Below are 19,597 nucleotides of genomic sequence, written 5' to 3' on the forward strand. Positions count from 1 at the left end.
GGGTGGTGAATACTCTTCCGGGTTGGAAGGCGAGCCGAGTGGACGCGTTTGCGAAGGCTCCGCAAACTCGCCTGTGGAGTGTGGGTAAAGCTGCTTCAAATCGCCTGCAAAAGCAGCAGAATAGTCCATAAGAAGTGGATTTCGGAGGGGGCTCCTACATCCCTATTAATACCTTCGGCATTTGACTCTGGACGAAGGTAGGGGAGTAGCCACCCACAACCGCACCATCCTGCAGCGGGCAAGACCGCGAAGACTCGCCACCAATTTTTTTTTCCTTCAAGATTCGAGGTAGAAGCTTCTTATGGGTCTGGGGGCTCCCCAGTCCCTAATTTGCCGGAACTTAACTGCATGCTGACGCTTAGCTAAATCCAGTATAGGACTTTGCATACACAAATAATATTAAGGCTTATTACAGATTGCAGGAAGAAGGGGATTCCGGCAGACTTAAAAGCATTGAATATGGAAGTAAAGCTACTAAACGCAACAGAAGTGGTGGGAATTACAAGCAGTCTCGCCTCATCTCTCCTATTTGTTTTTTCTTTTACTCTTATGATACTCATTTCATTATAGAAGGAACAATAAGAGCAATAAAAATCAAGGAAACAATATGCAATTATCTGTGAGTAACTCCCCTCTGTAATTGGGACTTCTCAGCTTCCCAGCATTTGTGTGAGACCACAGGAAGCTGGGCTGCAGAGCAAACACAGGAAGTAGTGTTGGTACACGCCTGGCATGCTGGCAATTGTAGTTTTATAATCTTCACAACGGAGTAATACCACAAAAGGACAAATATTGTAATATTGTAGAAGGACAAATAAAGCTACTATGGCCCCATACAGACTGCCAAAATAAAGCTGCTTTGGGTCACTTTGGTGGTATGCTGTTTCACTGATGCCTGTGTCCTAAGAGTCTGGAAGGTGCGCCAAAGGTGCGCTCCAGTCCTTAGGACTGGATTGTGGCTTTGGCGTGGCTTCCAGACTCTTAGGACACATGCATCATTAAACAGCATATCTCCAAAGTGACCTGAAGCAGCTTTATTTTGGCCTGTCTGTATGGGGCCTAAGATATCTGGATATAACTAAGGACTATAAGATACCTTAGTACACAGTTATATATCCATTTTCATTTATTGAAACTTGTCAAGCATAAAATCATTATGGACACTCGGAAAAAGACCCAGCTTCAGGCGCAAAGTGCAAAAATGAGTGTGAATCAGCCAAGAAGAGCATCCTTTGACCAGCAAACTCCACATGGGTTGCCTGAAAATCTAGCTTTATACTTCAAGGATATTCGAATAATAACATCTCAACTTAGTCAACAAATGGAGAACTTAGGTAAAGAAATGAAAATTTTTAAGTCGGAAATAAAGAAAGAGCTATGGGACGATCTGAAAGAAATTAATAATACAGTTGAAAAAATATCCTCAGATTTGAAAAATATGAAAGATAAGATTGGCAACTTGGAAGATAAACAATTGGATGTTCAACAAGAAATCGAAGAGATTAACGTAAGGCAAAATTATTATGAAGAAGAACAACTGATCAGGGATGCTAAACTGAAGGGAAAATGCATTAAGGTTAGGGGTCTTTCCGAAAAAGAAGATGAAAACCTATATAACTGAATAATTCCAGAACTGGCAAAATTTTTACACATTGAAGAACACTTTTGCTTAATGGAGACAGACAAAATGTTCAGATTGTACTTGAAGATTGCTGAACAAAAAAAAATTAGTAGAGATATCGTGATCTATTTTTTGCGGAAAGAAATGTGTGACCATGTTTTGAGAACCCATAGAGCAATCCCACTCAAAATTGATGGCCAGGAGGTACTTTTGTTCAAGGATGTCCCTGTTCCAATTTTGCAAAGGCGTAAGGAATACAAGTTTTTGACTAACGACCTTCAAATGGACACCATCCCATATTGATGGATAATACCTGAAGGAATCATCTTTTGGTTCAAAAAGAAAAAAATTGAGCTAAAAACAGTGCAACAAGCAAGGTTCTTCTGGGGAAAATATATGAAGGATGGGAAAAAAACTAAGAAGTCAGAGGGAAAAAAAACCAAAATAACTCTAAGTTTGGACCAGGAGAAAAAGGACATAAGGCTTCTGTGACTGATATCCTTGTTGATCCTTTCTTTGTATCTAAGATTGTATCTAATGATCCCTTTGATATATCAACGACATTGTCTGATAATGGTTTGATTTATAAGATCTCAGCAGAATAAGGAAATAAAAGTTTAGATGATGATCCAGCTGTCGACTCAGATGATCCTGACCCAAGACAAGATGAGGACTGAAAAACTCAAATTTGTGACCTGGAATGTGAAAGGTATAAATAGAGTGATTAAGAGGAAAAAAGTCTTTTTGTATTTACAGTAACAAAACTGTGATGTATGTTGTGTTCAGGAAACTCATATTCAGAAATCTGATTTAAATTTTCTTAAGAATGCTAAACTTGGCAACTGCTTTGCAGCTGGTTCGGATAAGAAGAAGAAAGGGGTCGCCCTATATATTAAACATAGTTTATCAGCACAAGAGGTCTTGAATGACCCAAATGGGCATTATGTAGCTGTACTATCTCAAATTCAAAACCAAAAAACGCTAATCGTAGGAATTTATGCCCCTAATGAGAAAAAAGATAGATTTTATGCGAAATTGCTAAATAAAATTAAAGAAATCCCTTTTGACAACATGGTTGCTTTGGGTGATTGGAATGGGGTAATTAACCCCTCCTTAGATAGATTTTCTGATAAAAAAGTTAAAAATACACAAGGTAAACTGCCTAAGTCATTTTTTGATTTGTTGAATTTTTGTGGAATGGAAGATGGATGGAGAATAAAATATAACAAGGCTAAAAGCTATACTTTTTTCTCAGAAGTGCAACAATCATGGGCAAGGTTAGACGTGTTTTTCATGTCAAAGGGTCTTTGCCCATTTATAAAAGAGATAGAAACTCTACCTAAAGTCATGTCAGATCATAATCCTGTAACTATGACATTACTGTTAGGACATAAAACTTGGGATTGGAAATTAAATAATTTGCTTCTAAAAAATGATAGAATAGTACAGGAAGCCAAAGTCACGCTGACTAATTACTTTAAGGAAAATTTGGACATAGACACTAACATGAATATGATCTGGGATGCCTCTAAGGCAGTTATGCGAGGCTTTTTTATACAAAAAGGTTCAGAATTGAAAAAAATTCAACAGAAAAAACTTAAGGAACTACAAGATAAACTTGGTAATAAAGAAACATTACTTCTAAAATTTTCAAATAGGAAATATATACAAGATGAAATTAAATATATTCAAAAGCAAATTTCAATTCTATTAGTGGATGAAGTAAACGAGAAAACAAGGAAGGTCTGACAAAGATATTTTGAGCATGCAAATAAAACTGGCAAACTTTTTGCGATTCAAATAGAGGGTACAAACTACACTGATCAACACAATATCAAAAATGCCTTTACTAAATTCTACTCGCGGTTATTTAAAAAAGATGAAATTGATAATGAACAAATAGAAAAATATTTATATAATAGATCTGTAAGGACGTTGACTGAAGAACAAAAACAAATGCTAGATAGAGATATTACAGCACAAGGGTTAGCTGACACGATTAAAATGAGTAAAAATGGTAAGGCAACGGGCCCAGATGGGTTCCCCTCAGAATATTATAAAACCTTTAAAGACGTTTTGGAAACTCACTTGCTTAAAGTCTTAAATAATATATGGCATGATAATTTACCGAAATCATGGTTAAACTCAGATACGATTGTAATCCCTAAGGCGGAAAAGGACCCATCTAATATTTCTAATTACAGACCGATTGCTCTGTTAAACACCAACTATAAATTATTTACACATATCATAGCGGCAAGACTCAAAACAATTCTTTCAGACTTAATTGATTCAGACCAATGTGGCTTTTTGCCAAATAGGAGATTAAAAGAGAACATAAGGCATATAGTAGACATCGTAGAATATCATGGCAGCAGGGTGGATAAAAAATTAGCTTTGATTTTTATAGACTTCCAAAAGGCCTTTGACAGCGTTAATTGGGCATTTATGAAAACGTTGATTAAAAAGATGAATATGGGGAATAAATTTCAAAATTGGATAAACAAAATATACCAACCACAAACCACAAAGTTAATAATAAATAATGATAAAACACATAATATTAATATGCTGAAAGGAACTAGACAACGCTGTCCTTTGTCGCCGCTACTTTTCATAATTACCCTGGAAGTACTTAACAACATGATAAGAGAGGATACAGAAATTACAGGCGTCAAAGTGAAAAAAGATAATTTTAAGCTGAGGGCATATGCAGATGACTTGGTCATCTCATTATCAAATCCACTAAAAGACATCCAACGGCTCACTGAAACTCTCAAACAATTTGGCTCAGTCTCAGGGTTGAAGATAAACAAAGAAAAACCCTCCAAGTTGTTAATGAATATGACAAAGAAAGAAGAAGACGAGCTGCAATTAAAACCCCCTTTCCAAATTAAGAAAAAGGTTAGATATCTTGGTATTGACATTACGGCAAGAAATATTGAGCTTTTCAAAAATAACTATGAAAAAACATGGAAATCTATCAAAAAAGACATGGAGAAATGAAATAAGATAGGAATCTCTTGGTTAGGCAGAATCTCTATTGTTAAAATGAATCTCTTCCTAGGATGATGTTTCTTTTTCAAAACATCCCAATATTAACTAATGAAAAACCTTTTAGAACATGGCAAAGTGATATTAGTAAATTCATCTGGGGAGGAAAAAAGCCTAGAGTGAGATTGAAAGATTTACAGGACTTTTCTGAACAGGGGGGCTTGGCAGTACCAAACCTTAAAATTTATTTTCATGCCTGCTGCTTCGAATGGATTACTGATTGGTGTAATCTTGAAAATAGAACCTTATTAAATTTGGAGGGATATAATACGGTTTTTGGTTGGCATGCGTATATGTTTTATGGTAAACTAAAAATAAACCGGGATTTTCAAAACCATTGTATCCGGAAGGCCCTTATTAAAATATGGCACTGGTATCAGCCACGATTGTTTAATAAAATCCCCATGTGGGTCTCAATAAACAAAGCTTTGTACAAAAATCAAGAATTCACCCCTGGGAAATGGATTAACCATAAACAATTATTGACTATGGATAACGCAACTCAAAAATTGAGGTTAAAGTCACATGAAGAGCTTATAAAGGAGGGATACCTGATTAGTTGGTTTACTTATAGACAAATTAAGGAGAGATATACCATAGACAAAAATACCATCGGCATAGATTCTAAAGGGTCAATTACAGATGATATCCTGTTTTCAAAAATTAAAAATAAAAATAAAACCAGAAAAATTGCTAGACTATATAGAATTCTACTATCTTTAGAGATGGAAGAGGATCACATTAAAAAATCCATGATCAAATGGGTCCAGGATCTGCATCATAATATCCCACTAAGCCAATGGGAAAAGAATTGGAAAATAAGAATCAAATATGCTGCTAGTTATGCTCTCAGAGAAAATTATTATAAGATGCAATTTTGCTTGTATTTAACCCCATCGAAATTAGCAAAAATTTATCCTAGTGTCAACCCAAATTGTTGGAAATGTAATAAAGCTCCTGGATCATTTTTCCACATGTGGTGGAATTGTCAATACGCGAATAAGTACTGGAAACAGATCCATAAGTGGATGCAACAAATTTTAAGTTATAATTTTCCCATGTACCCAGAATTCTATTTATTGGGTATGGTAAATGATGACAATTTAGAGAAAAAATTTGGAAGACCAATATTTTATTTGACCTCAGCTGCAAGGATGATTTATGCCGGTAATTGGAAAAGCAAAGAGAATATTGACTTTAATAAATGGTTATTAAAAGTATTAGACCTCTCGGAAATGGACAAACTTACCTGTAGATTAAGAGGACTTGATTAGGAAACCTGTAAAGAAAATAGGAAACCAGTTACTAGGTTCTTGGAAAAAGAAAAGCAAATCACATGTACAATTGATTGACTCTTATGTGATATTGGTACCATTTCACGCTGTTAGGAACTTAGAAAATTAATATTTAGTTCACTAAACTATGTTTTCCTTCTTTATTTTATTCTCTAAAGGACATCAAGAGAAATAATGGAGAGGTTTGGAACTTTTTTTATACGACATAATCATCTTTTATTTGCAATAATTGGTATGATTACATGTGTTGTGGATGATCCCATGAATATATCTATAAAAATAGTTTTTTGCTCTATTATTTTTGAACCTCGCTTAAGGTGTTAGCAAAGCTGTATAACCGGAACTTAAAAGGGCATTTGGATTTGGTAAAAATTAGAAGATTTACAGCTTAAGAGAGCATGCCGTAATTTCCAGGAAGGGAATTTTATTTTTTGTTTGTTAGTAATTGTTTGTATTTGTCATATTGTTATGTGGTTACTGTAACATAAGGGGGAGGGATAATAAGAGCTGAGTGTTGTTAAATGTTTATAATGTATGTACGTCAATATGTTTGCCATTATGGCATGTTATGTGTCATTGTGTTGTCTCGTAATGTTGGTTTTTAAACAATAAACTTTTTTTTTTTTAAAGGGTGATGAATACAAGACTGCTTTTAATTGCCCTCATCATCCCACACACATAAAACATTTATCTGGTAGAATACAATTGTATGCCTTGAATGTAGGGTTGCCATAATTCTCTTTCACAAAACTCAGACAAAAATATATGGGACAGGACTGGACATGTTATCGACAATTCTTCCCACAAAAAAAACCCAAACACACAAACCACAATTTGACATTTAACATAGTTTTATTGCATATTCCTTTGAGTACTGATATTCAAGGCTATCATGACTGCAGCTGAATCTGCACTACAGAATTAATGCAGTTTGCCACTGCTTTAACTGCCATGGCTCAGTACTAGGGAATTCTGGGATTTGAACTTTGTTGTGGCACCAGAGCTCTCTGACAGAGAAGGCTAACTGTCTCGCAAAACTAAAAACCTCAAAATTCCCTAGCATTTATTCCTTAATGCTTTAGCAAAGAGATTTGTCATGTGGGATTCTCGGCACTGCCATACGTGACTATAGAACCATAGAATCATAGAGCCGGAAAAGACCATGAGGACCATCCAGTCTAATCCTTTTCTTCATAGGAATATACAATAAAATCACTCCTGGCAGATGGCCATCCATCCACTGTTTAAAAACTTCCAAAGAAGGAGACTCCACCACCCTCCAATCAGAATATTCTACTTTTGGACAGCTCTTACTGTCTGGAATTTCAGCGTTATATTTTGATGGAATCTCTTTTCCTGCAGTTTGTGTATTGTGCTTTTCCTTATTTATCACACTTGGAAAGTTTGATACAATATATCCCATGACCCCACGTGAAGAGCATATACCATACAGTCAGAGCAAATCAGGCCAACATGTTTTCTTTGTCTTTAATCTGATTGTACAAGGGCTAAAGACTTTGAGGATAGACCTTTTCCACCCCTCAATTAACTGGAGCGCTATGATCTACGTCTGTTTCTTGTGGAAGTCCCAAAGGAATCCAAGGCTGCTTTTGAGACTAATAACCAAAACAACATGGTAACTTGGACCATGTAAATGCTGTGTCTATAAAGACTCATTGCAGGATGCCATGTCATAGCTGAGTGTAAGTCTCCTTCAACTCAGTGGGTCCGACTTCTGTGCAAACCCACATAGAATTGCTCTGGAAGCAGCTTTGATATTTTTTCCAGTGGAGGAAAAACAGAGTTTGGAATTCAGCTCTTGATTAGGTTGCCCAGTTATGCTGTGGGGTATCCTTTCTTCTGGTGTCTTTTAAAACAGATTCAGCTCATAGTTACACAGTTATGCTAGCGGTTATGTACATAACAATGCAGTTGTTTCGCTGGGTCCAACCTTTGCAAGTCTACAACATGGTTTTCATATCATTACTCATCATCTTCATTCCATCATCTCTCACAGTCAGCATGAGTTTGCCTCATGCTTTTAGTCCTGGAGATGATATCGTAATTGGTGAATTTGTATCTATGGTGTATGAGGAACTGACTTTACAGAACTTTGTGGAGTATCCACATTCTTACAAACGAGGAAGGTAAGTAGATAGATCCGCATTTCCCAGAAATCTGCATTGTAGTAACCACCCTCATACCTCTTACTGTTTTCGTTGTCTTTTCTGAACTTGCTCCAACTTGTCTATATCCATTTTATAATGAAGTGCCTAGAACTGATCCCAATTTCCAAATGAGGCCTGACCAAAGCAGGATATAGATGGACTATGACTTTCCTCGATTTGGAAGCTATGCTTCTGTTAATGCAGGCTAAGATAGTATTTACCTTTTTTGCTGCAATATCACACTGTTGACTCACATGCAGCTTATGGTCAACAATAACCCCAAGGTCGATTTTAACAGGTTGTATTTCTGAGCCATGCATTTTTCATCCTATACCTCTGCATTTGTTTCTGTGTCATCTAAATGTAGAATTTTATCTCTGTTGAATTTCATTTTATTAATTCCAGTCCAGTTTCCTAATTTATCATGGTCCTTTTGAATTCTGTTCCTACCTTCCAATGTGTTAGCTACCCCTCCCAGTTTTGTATCATCTGCAGATTTGAAAAGTATTTCCCCCACCCCATCATCTAAAGAGAATGATACAAATATCAAAGAGCATGTGCTGCAAGACAGAATCCTTTGGAACTCCACTTGAGACCTGTTTGCAGTTTGAAGTAAAGCCAGTGATGACAACTCTTTCAGCATGCATTTCCAACCAATTTTAGATTCATCCAGTAGGATATCCATCTATTCCAATGAAAGAAGATTTACTCTTGGCAAATCCATGCTGGCTGCTCCTAACCACTCTATTGTCATCAGGATACTTGCAAACCCACTCCTATACAATCCATTCTAATTTTTTTCTTGGCATTGAAGTCAGACTGACTGTCCTTTGGAGGACTGTAGTTCAGGCTGAGTCACTCCCTCTTTCATTCTCTCTGTGTACAAAACGTCCTTGATCAAGTTTCTATCACATAAATCATTCTTTGAGAAAGATCAGGTTGCCGGCTCTAAAAGCAGGAGGGCTATGCATCTCCTCCATGTTTATACTGAATTTAAGAGGAATTGTCTAATGTACAAAATTAGTTTTGGGAGTAGAGGTCAGCACACTGGGTAGTTCATTTCAAGCTTAAACTGAAACCCAGAGCAGATCTACCATCCATTGTTTATGCTTGTCACCCAAAATCAAAAACAGAACTAAAACACATGTATAGAATCCTGGCCAAAGGGCCAATGACTAATTTTCATGCAAATTTAAGTATTAGAATGTCATTGATATAAAGTCTGCTTGTTGCTCTGATATTAGATTATAGGACTATGTGAAATTCTGTTTACAGTCTCATGCCAAAAAACTACCAGTATGTCCTTGCCTTTGTTTTTGCCATTCATGAAATCAACAACAATGCCAGGTTGTTACCCAACATCACACTTGGATCCCAGATCTATGAGAATGCTTTTAATCCATTGATAGCCTCTTGGGCCACTTTGGATCTGCTTTTCACCTCAGAAGGCAACCCTATGAATTATCTCTGCAAGAGAGAGAAGAAGCTCATGGCCATCATTGGTGGGCTCACCTCCCACAACTCCATCCAAATGGCCAACATCATAAATATATACAAGATTCCACAGGTATGTTATCTTCCATATACACAGGGTTACTCTGTAGGAAAGAGAGGGATGCAGGTTACTCACTTCAAGATAACACCTTGAATTTTATTGGTTCCACCAGGTTCTTATTGGTTCTACACCAAGTAGAGCAGACACATTGAATCCACCCTATTGATTTAATGGGTCTCTTGAGGAGGGAATAAAGAGAGGATTGAAGCCAATACACGTGTCACTTGCCTTCCCTTAGCAATGTTTTGTAGACTTCTCTCATTTAGGTGAGATAAATTCTCTTATGTCAAATGGTACTTTCCCTCAAAGAAATACAATGAGAGAGCATTAGCTATCTTTAGCCAATGTTTCCCTAACGCAATATTTCAAAACCAAGTACAATAGTTCTTCTTTTTCTGTATCAATCTGGTTAGAGACCCCTCCTGAGAGTCTTCTGTAGGCCAGAAATCTCTCACACAAAATGGGTTTTCCTTATAATATGACTGAGAATGGCGGCTGTCCTAAACAAAGTCAGACTGCCAATTTGTGTGGCTCAGTTTTTGAGGAACCTTTAGATATTGTCCAATTACATTTTCCACCATCCCTAACTTATGATCATATTATCTGGGTTTGAATGGTGAGATATTTAGGGTAACAGATTTCCCACCTTCGCTCTACCATCAAAATACTAGGTTTTTAAGGGATCAGAGATGTATCCTTTCAACCCTTAACCAACAATGTAGGAACGAATTTGGGAATTTCTGCATAAGAATCATGTGTTGTATCATAAAGTTGAAGCCTCTCCCTCATTTTCTATTCACTGGAATGTCCTCTCTGATGATTTATTCGGGGATACAGATGAGTTGAATACATTTCTTAGGGTTTTTAATATATCTTTTACGATTCGATCAGCTCACCTATGGCCCTCTTCTTGACCCTGTCCTGAGAGATAAAACCCATTTCCCCTCCTTCTTCGGGATGATTCCAAATGAAAGGCTTCAATATGAAGGGATTGTGCAGCTCCTGAAGCATTTTGGATGGAACTGGGTTGGTCTTCTCCTTTCAGATGATGACAATGGAGAAACGTTTCTTCGAACCCTGAAACCAAAGCTCTCACAGAACAGTATTTGCCTGGCAATGACTGAGGTGATTCCAGTTGTGGGGAGCCAAAATTCAGCCATTCATACTGATATCCTCCTCATAAGATTTTCCTCCATCCTCTGGTTTTCTAAACTCAATGTATTTATTGCTCATGGGAATGATCAATCTATGGACGGTTTACAAATAATTCTTGAAAATTTTGAATTTATTCATATGCATCCCATGGAGAGGGTTTGGGTCATAACTTCTCAGTGGGATGTCACAACTCTTTTCCCTTGGAAGAAACTGACAGTAAGATCCCTCAATGGCAGCTTGTCTTTCTCACACCATACAAACGCAATGCCAAGATTTCAGGATTTTCTTGAGATCATAAATCCATATGAGTCAAGAATATATTTCATCCAGCAATTTTGGAGCACTGCTTTTCTTTGTTCATTAGCATCAAATGCCATTTATAGGGTGAACCTGGTTAACTGCACTGGGGAGGAGAACCTGAGTCACCTCCCTGGGACTGTGTTTGAAAGAAGACTATCTGGCCAGAGCTACAGCATCTACAATTCTGTTTATGCTGTAGCACATTCTCTACATGCCCTGTTTTCATGGAGAGCCAAACAAAAAGGAAGTGGGATCAGAAATATTCAGAATTATTTGGAAGTGCAGCCATGGCAGGTAAGTCATGCCTCTTCCATTACACATCCAATATAAGGATCCCACTTAATGGGATTTTTCTAGTTTAAAGAAGTGCTGTTGTTGGTCCATTGTCCAAAGTACAGAATGAGATGACGATTTTCCTGCTTGGACCATAGGTTGCTTCACCATTGTGATGACTGAACGTGCTCCCTAAACCTATCTTTGAAGCCAGGCAGCCACTTCAAAATGAAAGGAAGAAGTGTCAGACTTCAATCTGACTTCCAAGGTGCTTGAGAATCAGGTGCTGAGTGATGGTGCATCCAACTTTTCTGGCAGAGAGGCATGATGTGACAAGCAACATTAGGGGCCTTTGAGGCTCATCATTGCCTCAGAAATTCTGCTGAGTGGTGGAGGCTGACTTTTTTCAAAGGTCGATTTTTGCAGGCAGCATCAGGAGTCCAAGTTATGACAAGCGAGCTATTTCTCCCAATTCAAGGTCTCAGCCAAAGTTCTAAAAACAGAACTCACAGGATGAGAATGGATGGAATTAGAAACATGATATGTTTTATATAACGTTACTAGAGCCAGAGCAGATGGCAAGAAAAAAGTGGCCCAATCCTGCTCCCATGGTGAACAGTCATCACACGGGTGGACCACAAGGCGCGGTGTCAGGCTGTGCCACTGAGTCATTTTTTGTTGCCTTCCCACTATGCACATGTACCATCGCACAAACATACTGCTGGCAACCTACAAGTAACTCCTACTGTCCAGCTATATGTTATCCCTTTGGATGGCCCCCCTTTGACCGGCCATACAGTTGCATGTGCAACATCCATTGAAGGTGTTGCTTGTTCAATTTTTTGCTTTCCTCAGTATTACACTGGTGTCAATCCATTTATATCAAAGATATGCATTTTCTGGACTAATCTGGAGTATCACAGCATCTTTTTGCTTTGGTTTTTAGCTCTGGCACACAGCTCCATTTGGTTTGTACCTGCTTTAGAGTTGTGTGTCGTATAATTGCCCCGCTTTTAAAGTAGCTGGAAGCTGCTTTATTTTCCCTGTCTCTTCCACTCTGTTCTCTCTCTTATTAGATTTAATAGCACAGGACCAGTTTGGAAAACTGACTTTGCCTCTTTCAGTGATTATACACTGCAGAAATAAAGTAGTTAGATATCACTTTTGTTCTCATGGGTACATCCTGTGGAATCCTAGGATTTGTGGTGTGGTGAGATATTCAGCCTGGTCTTTCAGACAGCTCTAGTGACTCACCAAATTACAATTCCCAGTATTGCGTAGAATAAGTCATGGCAGTTCAAGTGGTATCAAATTGCTTCATTTTTTGAGTGCAGATACATCCTTTGTTTGAGCCTTTACATAGGCTTCATTTAGAAAGCTAAAGCTAGGTGCTGCTCACCTTTTGATCGTAATTGACCTTAATGCCATTAAGTACATACTACTCATACTATTCATATATGGTTCTTCCCTGTGAGACAGATCTTAAATATGTGAAAGCATGAAGTATGTCTAAATTTTGACTGATGTAGCCAAGCAGCTGGTATCCCCTCACTAGTCTACTGGTGAATTTTCTTGACAAAGGGTCTATACAGACCAGGACTATTTGCTGGCCTGTGGGCAGAGTCCGGATGCAGCATCCTCCCCATGACATCATAATGCCGTGAGCCCTTCCAGACAGCGTGCAGCATTGTGGCATAACTCCGGTGCTGCATCTACACAATGCAGCACCAAAGGGGCATCAGAAACCTGTGCTTCTGCAACTATGGCACACTTTAGAGGGTGGGAAAGGGAGCTGCTTTTTGCAGCTCATTTTTGTGCCCTTGAGAGGCTGGATCGGGGCTACAGTGTGAGATTGCAGTGGCCCTGATCTGGCCAGGAAAGGGGTTGTTGCATGCTGCCCCTTAGGGCCAGTCTGGAGAGCCCCAAAGATGATTGTTGTGTCAGGTTTGAACTCTTGCCCACCTATGTTTTATTTTTCATTTCTTAATGAAGAAATACATATGTCTTACATATATTTTTACACTTTATTTGCAAACTTTGTTGGACTGTATTCATGCTTGGCATTGCTGGGCAGATTCCGGATCCAAATGGTGTCTTTATAGGGTTTGTCATATCAGTTTTAAATAACAATTGATAGTTTTCCAATAGAGGACTTGGACATCTTTTATGGACTTCTTACCAATAAGACTAGGGAAATAATAATAATAATAATAATAATAATAATAATAATAGATTTATTTCTAGCCCACCCAATCACGAAGAATCCGGGCGGGCTACAACAATAAAATACAACTAATTACAATAGAGTTAAAAAATCAAATACACAACTGCAGGGTGAACTGATAGACAGAAGAAGAGATTGCTCCCTTCTTGTATCATTGTTGTGCTACATTTTCCTTTTAGAGGGGAGGCAACTACTGAATTTCACAGAGAGAACCTACCAAAGCAAAAGAGAAAATGATCCCCCCGACTTGTTAGGTCACCTCATCCCAGGCCCTGTTTCTGTGTTTTGCAGCTATTCCTTATTCAGTTTACAAAATTTAGTGAATGCACTTTGAGCGTTATAAAATCTGGGTACAGTGGTTATAACAATGATCAAGACTAAGATGGCAAAGCTGAGATTACAGCAAATTCCAAAGAATCCCAATGACCTTTTCCCTACCTTTTAACTGAGTGTTTGAATCTTTTTTCTTCAATAAAGCTTTGCTCTTTTCTGAGGAACATTCGCTTTAACAATAGTGTTGGAGAAGAAATATTTTTCAATGAATATGGAGAGCTGGAATTTGGATATGATATTACCAACTTGATCACATTCCCCAACCAAAGCTTCCAGAGAGTCCAAGTAGGGAGGATTGATCCCAAAGCGCCTGATGGAAAATGGTTCAGCATTAACAGAAGTGCCATTTTGTGGAATCACAAGTTTCAACAGGTAGAGATAATTTTGGGTTAACACTTTCAGTTACCTAGTCTGTACCTGTGGCTGGGGAGTGAAATTAGTGTTGGAAAAGAGATACCATCCACTGGGCAGATGTACACTGAGCCTGTGAGATTTCTAGTCGATGCATGGGTTAAAGCATGTGGTTCATATACGCACCTACCAAAAACACCTATTGGAAAGCACCTAGTTTAAATTACCTTCCATGCTGCACTGGGTGCTAAGGTTCAATATCTTTCCTCCATAATTTTTAGGATCAATCAGGAGGAAAATAAAAATCTTGGACATCTCTATCTTTATTTTTATCATATTTCCACAGATACATACTTTGTTCAATACTTCATAAAAACAAACTATGAGCTGGGTTGTGTTTCTTTCCATTTTCAAAGGTTGCAAGCCTTGGCAAAAACTAAATTAATGCCCAGATTCTTCAAATTCAGTTGACTGGTTAAGGATGATCCATGCATGAAGAACATATGGGGCTCTAATAAGGTGGTGAGAGGAAGAAATCAGAAACCAGGTTATAGATGAGGCATTATTATGAATACTGAAAGTGCAGGACTTTTGGGTTCTGGAGAAGTAATTCAACACATTTCTCACCTAATTTGAGAGTTTATAAATAATAATAATAATAAATTTATTTCTACCCCGCCCTTCCATAGATATGATCAGGGCGGCTTACAAGATTTAAAAACAATACAATAGAAGAGAAAAATTCAGATATAAAAGTTAAAAACATTACTACGAAAACAGGAACAGGAGATCGATAAAATACGCGTGTCAAGGGCAGAGAAAAAGAAGAGCTAATTTACAACGAACCGGGGTCAAAAGGGGAAAAAAGGGCAGGAGAAAAAAACAGTCTAACTAAGGCGGGAAGGCCAACCGAAATAAATACGTCTTCAGATTTTTCTTGAAGATATCTAGTGAGGCGGCGGAGCGAAGCTCTACGGGGAGCTTATTCCAAGATGACGGGGCAGCGATGGCAAAAGCCCTCTGAGAGGTCCGTACAAGGTTGGACCTAGGGACCTCCAACAGGTTTGTCCCGGATGTTCTGAGTGTGCGGGGCGGATTATATGGGGAGAGGCGGTCCTCCAAGTACCCTGGGCCCAAGTCATTTATCACATGGGGCTTGAACAGTGAAATTAGAGCAGGATAGTAGCATATGTGGTTGTACCTCATCACATGACACTGTCTCTCTTCAGTTGCTGGTCTGTAGTCCTTCTATTGCAGGAGCTCTCCTTTTCATTGATTGGCAAAACCCATCGATTCCTCCCAATGACACTGCTTTTCCTCTGTTGACGCATCTGTGATACATTCCTCCTGATGCTTTTCCAATATGCAGACAGTCATGTGATGTGAATGGACATGATTCTGCTCCTCCTTTTCTCCCTCCTCCTTACTATACCCAAGTAGGTTATTGCGATTCTCTCTTCTCCTCCCACCATTTCTATCTTCCTTCCTTCCTTCCTTCCCTTTCCTTCCCTTCCCTTCCCTTCCCTTTCCTTTCTTAATGGATTGCCATGATAACACCATTGCACTAAATATAAAAATAAATAAAAATTAGTATAGTCTGAAAGGCATGCTGAGAAGGGCACAGGGAAGAGAACCAGGGTTATGAATGCCAGTGTGTGGAAGAAATAGGCCAGGACCATGGTGATTTGAAAGAACTGGATGTTATTAAAGATCCCCAATCTCATCTTTTTCCATTCCTAGACTTATGAGATTGTGGTGCGTAAGGGCCTGGTGTAATAAGGTCCTTGGCCTCCCAACATATTGTCTACAACTTCCATTGGCACTATATAGCTTCTTATTACACTTCTACCACAGTTTAATTACACTAATCAGACAATAAATGCCACTTTCAGTTGGTTCTGATGATCTCTGCCACAAAATTCAAAATTAAAGAAGTACAGCTGTGGCAATCTAGTCTATTCCCACCTTAAATTTCCTTCTTGATGTTTTTCACCAGACAAGTCCTCGTGCCACATGTGTTGAGAGCTGTAGCCCTGGTTTCAGCAAGATTGTCCAGCCAATGGAGCAAATTTGTTGCTATGGATGTGCTCAGTGCCCTGAAGAGAGGATTTCACTCTATGCTGGTGAGTACAAAAATAGAGTTATTTGGAATGAGGGATCCAGATTCATTTATGGTGGGCTTACTGAATTTGAATCCTTAAATGGACTAAGACATTCAGCTTAAAAAATGTTCTCATTAATTATGTTCTAGAATGGACATGTGAAATATTTCATACATCCCTTTTGCTAATATGATGAAGAAACCTCAGCGAATACTCTTCAGTGAGCAATATCAAGCATTTCTTACATAACACAAGTGACTGTGATGCCTGTTAATTCTAGAAGTTATGTAGGCCCCATTCCCACTGGCCCATTTACCCTGGATGGAACTGGGCAGATCCGGGTCCCCCCTCCCAAATCTCTCCAGAAGCAAGTGCCCATTATAATTTACCTCAATCAGGGTAATTTAACTCTGAATGCCATTGCAGCTCTTTGCGGAGTGTTCACATTTGAGGTACCGGTTTAAAATGAAGGCTTCTTTGCTATCAATCAAATTCACTTTCGCTTTCTTCAAAAGTTATGTTTCCTACAGCAATTGGCCAAGCGGATGGGTGCTTTCCCCCCTCCTTTTTCTAAAAAAACTGGTGGCAGAGTGCGCATACTCTGTCAAATGTAAAAACCTCCAGGTGTGTGTATGTATTGTGTGTATTTGGGTCATTACACATTATAGCAACCCTAAAATGACCCCACCCTGGAGTTTTCTTTCAAGATTGGTTTCGAGGAGATTTACCCTTCCCATGAGGCTGAAGAGTGTGACTCCCCCAAAGTCATGGATTTCCGCAGACATTCAGCCTCCTGCCTCCCCTTTGCTTCCAGCCCAAGGTTACCTCTGAAGCCCTTGCATCCCCTCATGCATCCTCTTCCCATCACAATAGTAATAATAATAAAAATAATAATAATTATTATTATAATTCCTAATCCCAGAATGCCATGTCTGCATCCTCTTGCTTTCCTTTCCCTCTGATTGCCACCCAAAACACAATCTATCCTTCCTTCCTCTTTGGATCTGCCTCCATTTTCAACCCCAGTCTATCCTCATCTTAGAATGCCATCTCTGCATCCTCCCTCTTTGTGAACCCGGAATGCCTCATACACATACAATCATCATCATCATCATCATCATCATCATCATCATCATCATCATCATCATCATCATTCCTCACCTCGGAATGCCATCTCTGCATCCTTTGCTTTCCCTGCCACCGCAGAATTCCTTACAGACACATGTAGCAATAGCATTCTGTATCATTTTGCCAAATTGAAAGAGAAACATCTGTAACATTCGCATTGTAGCATTTGCATATAAAAAATAATTTAAAAAAAAAGCCTCTTCCAAAGCGAGGAGCCGGGAGATGAAAGGGAAATGGAGCACAAGCAGACACACTATATCTGTATATGTATCTACCTGAAGAAAAAGCATGTGCATAGTCTGTCAAAATAAAAATTACCCCGCAAAAAAAAAGAGAGAGAAAAAATGCTGGTGTGAGTGAAGGGGTGTTCCATTCTCTGTTCTCCCTCCCCTGAACTCGGCCCTTCATTGTTATCCTTCCTCCTTCTCCTCCTTCACCCAATTCTGCCCTTGGCACCCTTCCTCAGATCCTTCCTCCTCCTCCTCCTCCTTCACCTGATGCTGCCCTTGGGACCCTTTCTCCTGCTCCCTCCTCCTCCTCCTCCTCCTCCTCCTCCTCCTCCTCCTCCTCCTCCTCCTCCATCACCCCAATGAAGGGGAGGCATGTTCTGCCCTCTGCCCTCTTTCTGACCTAAATCCCTCCCCTGAACCTGACCTGATCATGACTGGGGCCAAGTTCATATTCTCCGGACCCGGGTTTTCTCAAGAGATACAGCTTTTACTCCACTTTTAAAAGACCCGCGCCAAGCGGCATTTACCCCTGAATGGGTGTGAAACTGTCGTTTTTGATTGTGGAAGAATTGGGGCCAAGATGAACCCATGCTTAATCCAGGTTCTGAACCAGGGTAAAAGGTAGTCTAAATGGGCCCATAGTAGAAGCACTGAGAAATTACATTGTTGAATTTCAGACGCAGATCAATGTGAGAACTGCCCAGAAGAGGAGTATCCGAACAAAAACCAGACTCAGTGTATTCCCAAAAGTATGACCTACCTATCGTACAGTGAATCCTTGGGAGCAGCTTTGGCTAGCTGTGCCGTTTTGTTTTCCACTGTCACCATTCTAGTGGCCTGGATTTTCATTCACCACCGACATACTCCTCTTGTCAAAGCCAACAACTGGAACATTACATGTGTCTTGCTTGCCTCACTTTTACTTTGCCTTCTGTCCTCCTTCCTTTTCATTGGAAGACCTGGGAAAGTGTCCTGCCTTCTGCGACAAATCATCTTTGGTATCGTCTTCTCAACTGCTATTTCATCTGTCTTGGCCAAAACCATTACTGTGGTTTTGGCTTTCATGGCCACCAAGCCAGGAAACAGAATGAGGAAATGGGTTGGAAATAGACTGGGACTATTTATTGTTGTTCTGTGTTCGCTAATTCAAAGTGGGATCTGTGTTATATGGCTGACAACATGTCCTCCCTTCCCAGAGCTTGACATGAACTCCCAGATCAGTGAAATCATAGTGCAATGCAATGAAGGCTCAGATGTCATGTTCTATATTGTCCTGGGCTACATGGGTCTTCTTGCTATCACCAGCTTCACTGTGGCTTTCTTTGCCAGGAAGTTGCCCGATAGTTTCAATGAAGCCAAACTAATTACTTTCAGCATGTTGGTGTTTTGTACTGTTTGGGTCTCTTTTGTCCCTTCCTACATAAGTACCAAAGGGAAATACATGGTGGCTGTGGAGATCTTCTCCATCTTGGTTTCCAGTCTTGGTTTACTGGGTTTCATCTTCCTCCCCAAAAGTTACCTTATAATTCTGAGACCTGAACTAAATAGAAGAGAGCAATTAGTAAGAAAAAAATGATGAGGACCTTCACATTTATTTCTGAATATTCCTTGACCCACTTTCCATTCCTTTATTCCTTTCTTGGAGGAGGGGGTCCACTGCAGGATTAAAGCAGCATGACACCATTTTAACCTTTATGATGCTATGTTTGGAATTCTGGCATCTGTAGTTTGGTGAGGTACCAAATCTCTCTCACAAACCAGCTGAATCCTCATGATTATTACAAATTCCAGGCTATTAGCTTCAATGT

At 39.1% G+C, this 19,597-nt stretch overlaps 1 protein-coding gene across 1 annotated transcript; it reads left to right on the plus strand.

Moving 5' to 3' along the window:
• Positions 1-9,669: 9,669 nt before the first annotated feature.
• LOC149303996 (vomeronasal type-2 receptor 26-like) lies at positions 9,670-19,365 on the plus strand. Its single transcript, XM_089480567.1, has 4 exons — positions 9,670-9,705; positions 14,123-14,350; positions 16,326-16,452; positions 18,467-19,365. Exons 1-4 carry the CDS (start codon positions 9,670-9,672, stop codon positions 19,363-19,365), a joined length of 1,290 nt encoding a protein of 429 aa, XP_089336693.1.
• The last annotated feature ends 232 nt before the right edge of the window (positions 19,366-19,597 follow it).

Source organism: Sceloporus occidentalis, unplaced genomic scaffold (assembly GCF_023333645.1).
Source record: "Sceloporus occidentalis isolate IW3139 unplaced genomic scaffold, rSceOcc1.0.p SCAF_14, whole genome shotgun sequence".
Classification (NCBI taxonomy): Eukaryota; Metazoa; Chordata; class Lepidosauria; order Squamata; family Phrynosomatidae; genus Sceloporus; species Sceloporus occidentalis.

Excerpts from the sequence above, each read along its gene's own strand:
- LOC149303996 (XM_089480567.1), top strand. The coding sequence starts at position 9,670 with ATGGCCAACATCATAAATATATACAAGATTCCACAG. Across the intron at positions 14,351-16,325 it reads GGAATCACAAGTTTCAACAG|ACAAGTCCTCGTGCCACATG; the intron begins GTAGAGATAATT and ends GTTTTTCACCAG. Across the intron at positions 16,453-18,466 it reads GAGGATTTCACTCTATGCTG|ACGCAGATCAATGTGAGAAC; the intron begins GTGAGTACAAAA and ends GTTGAATTTCAG.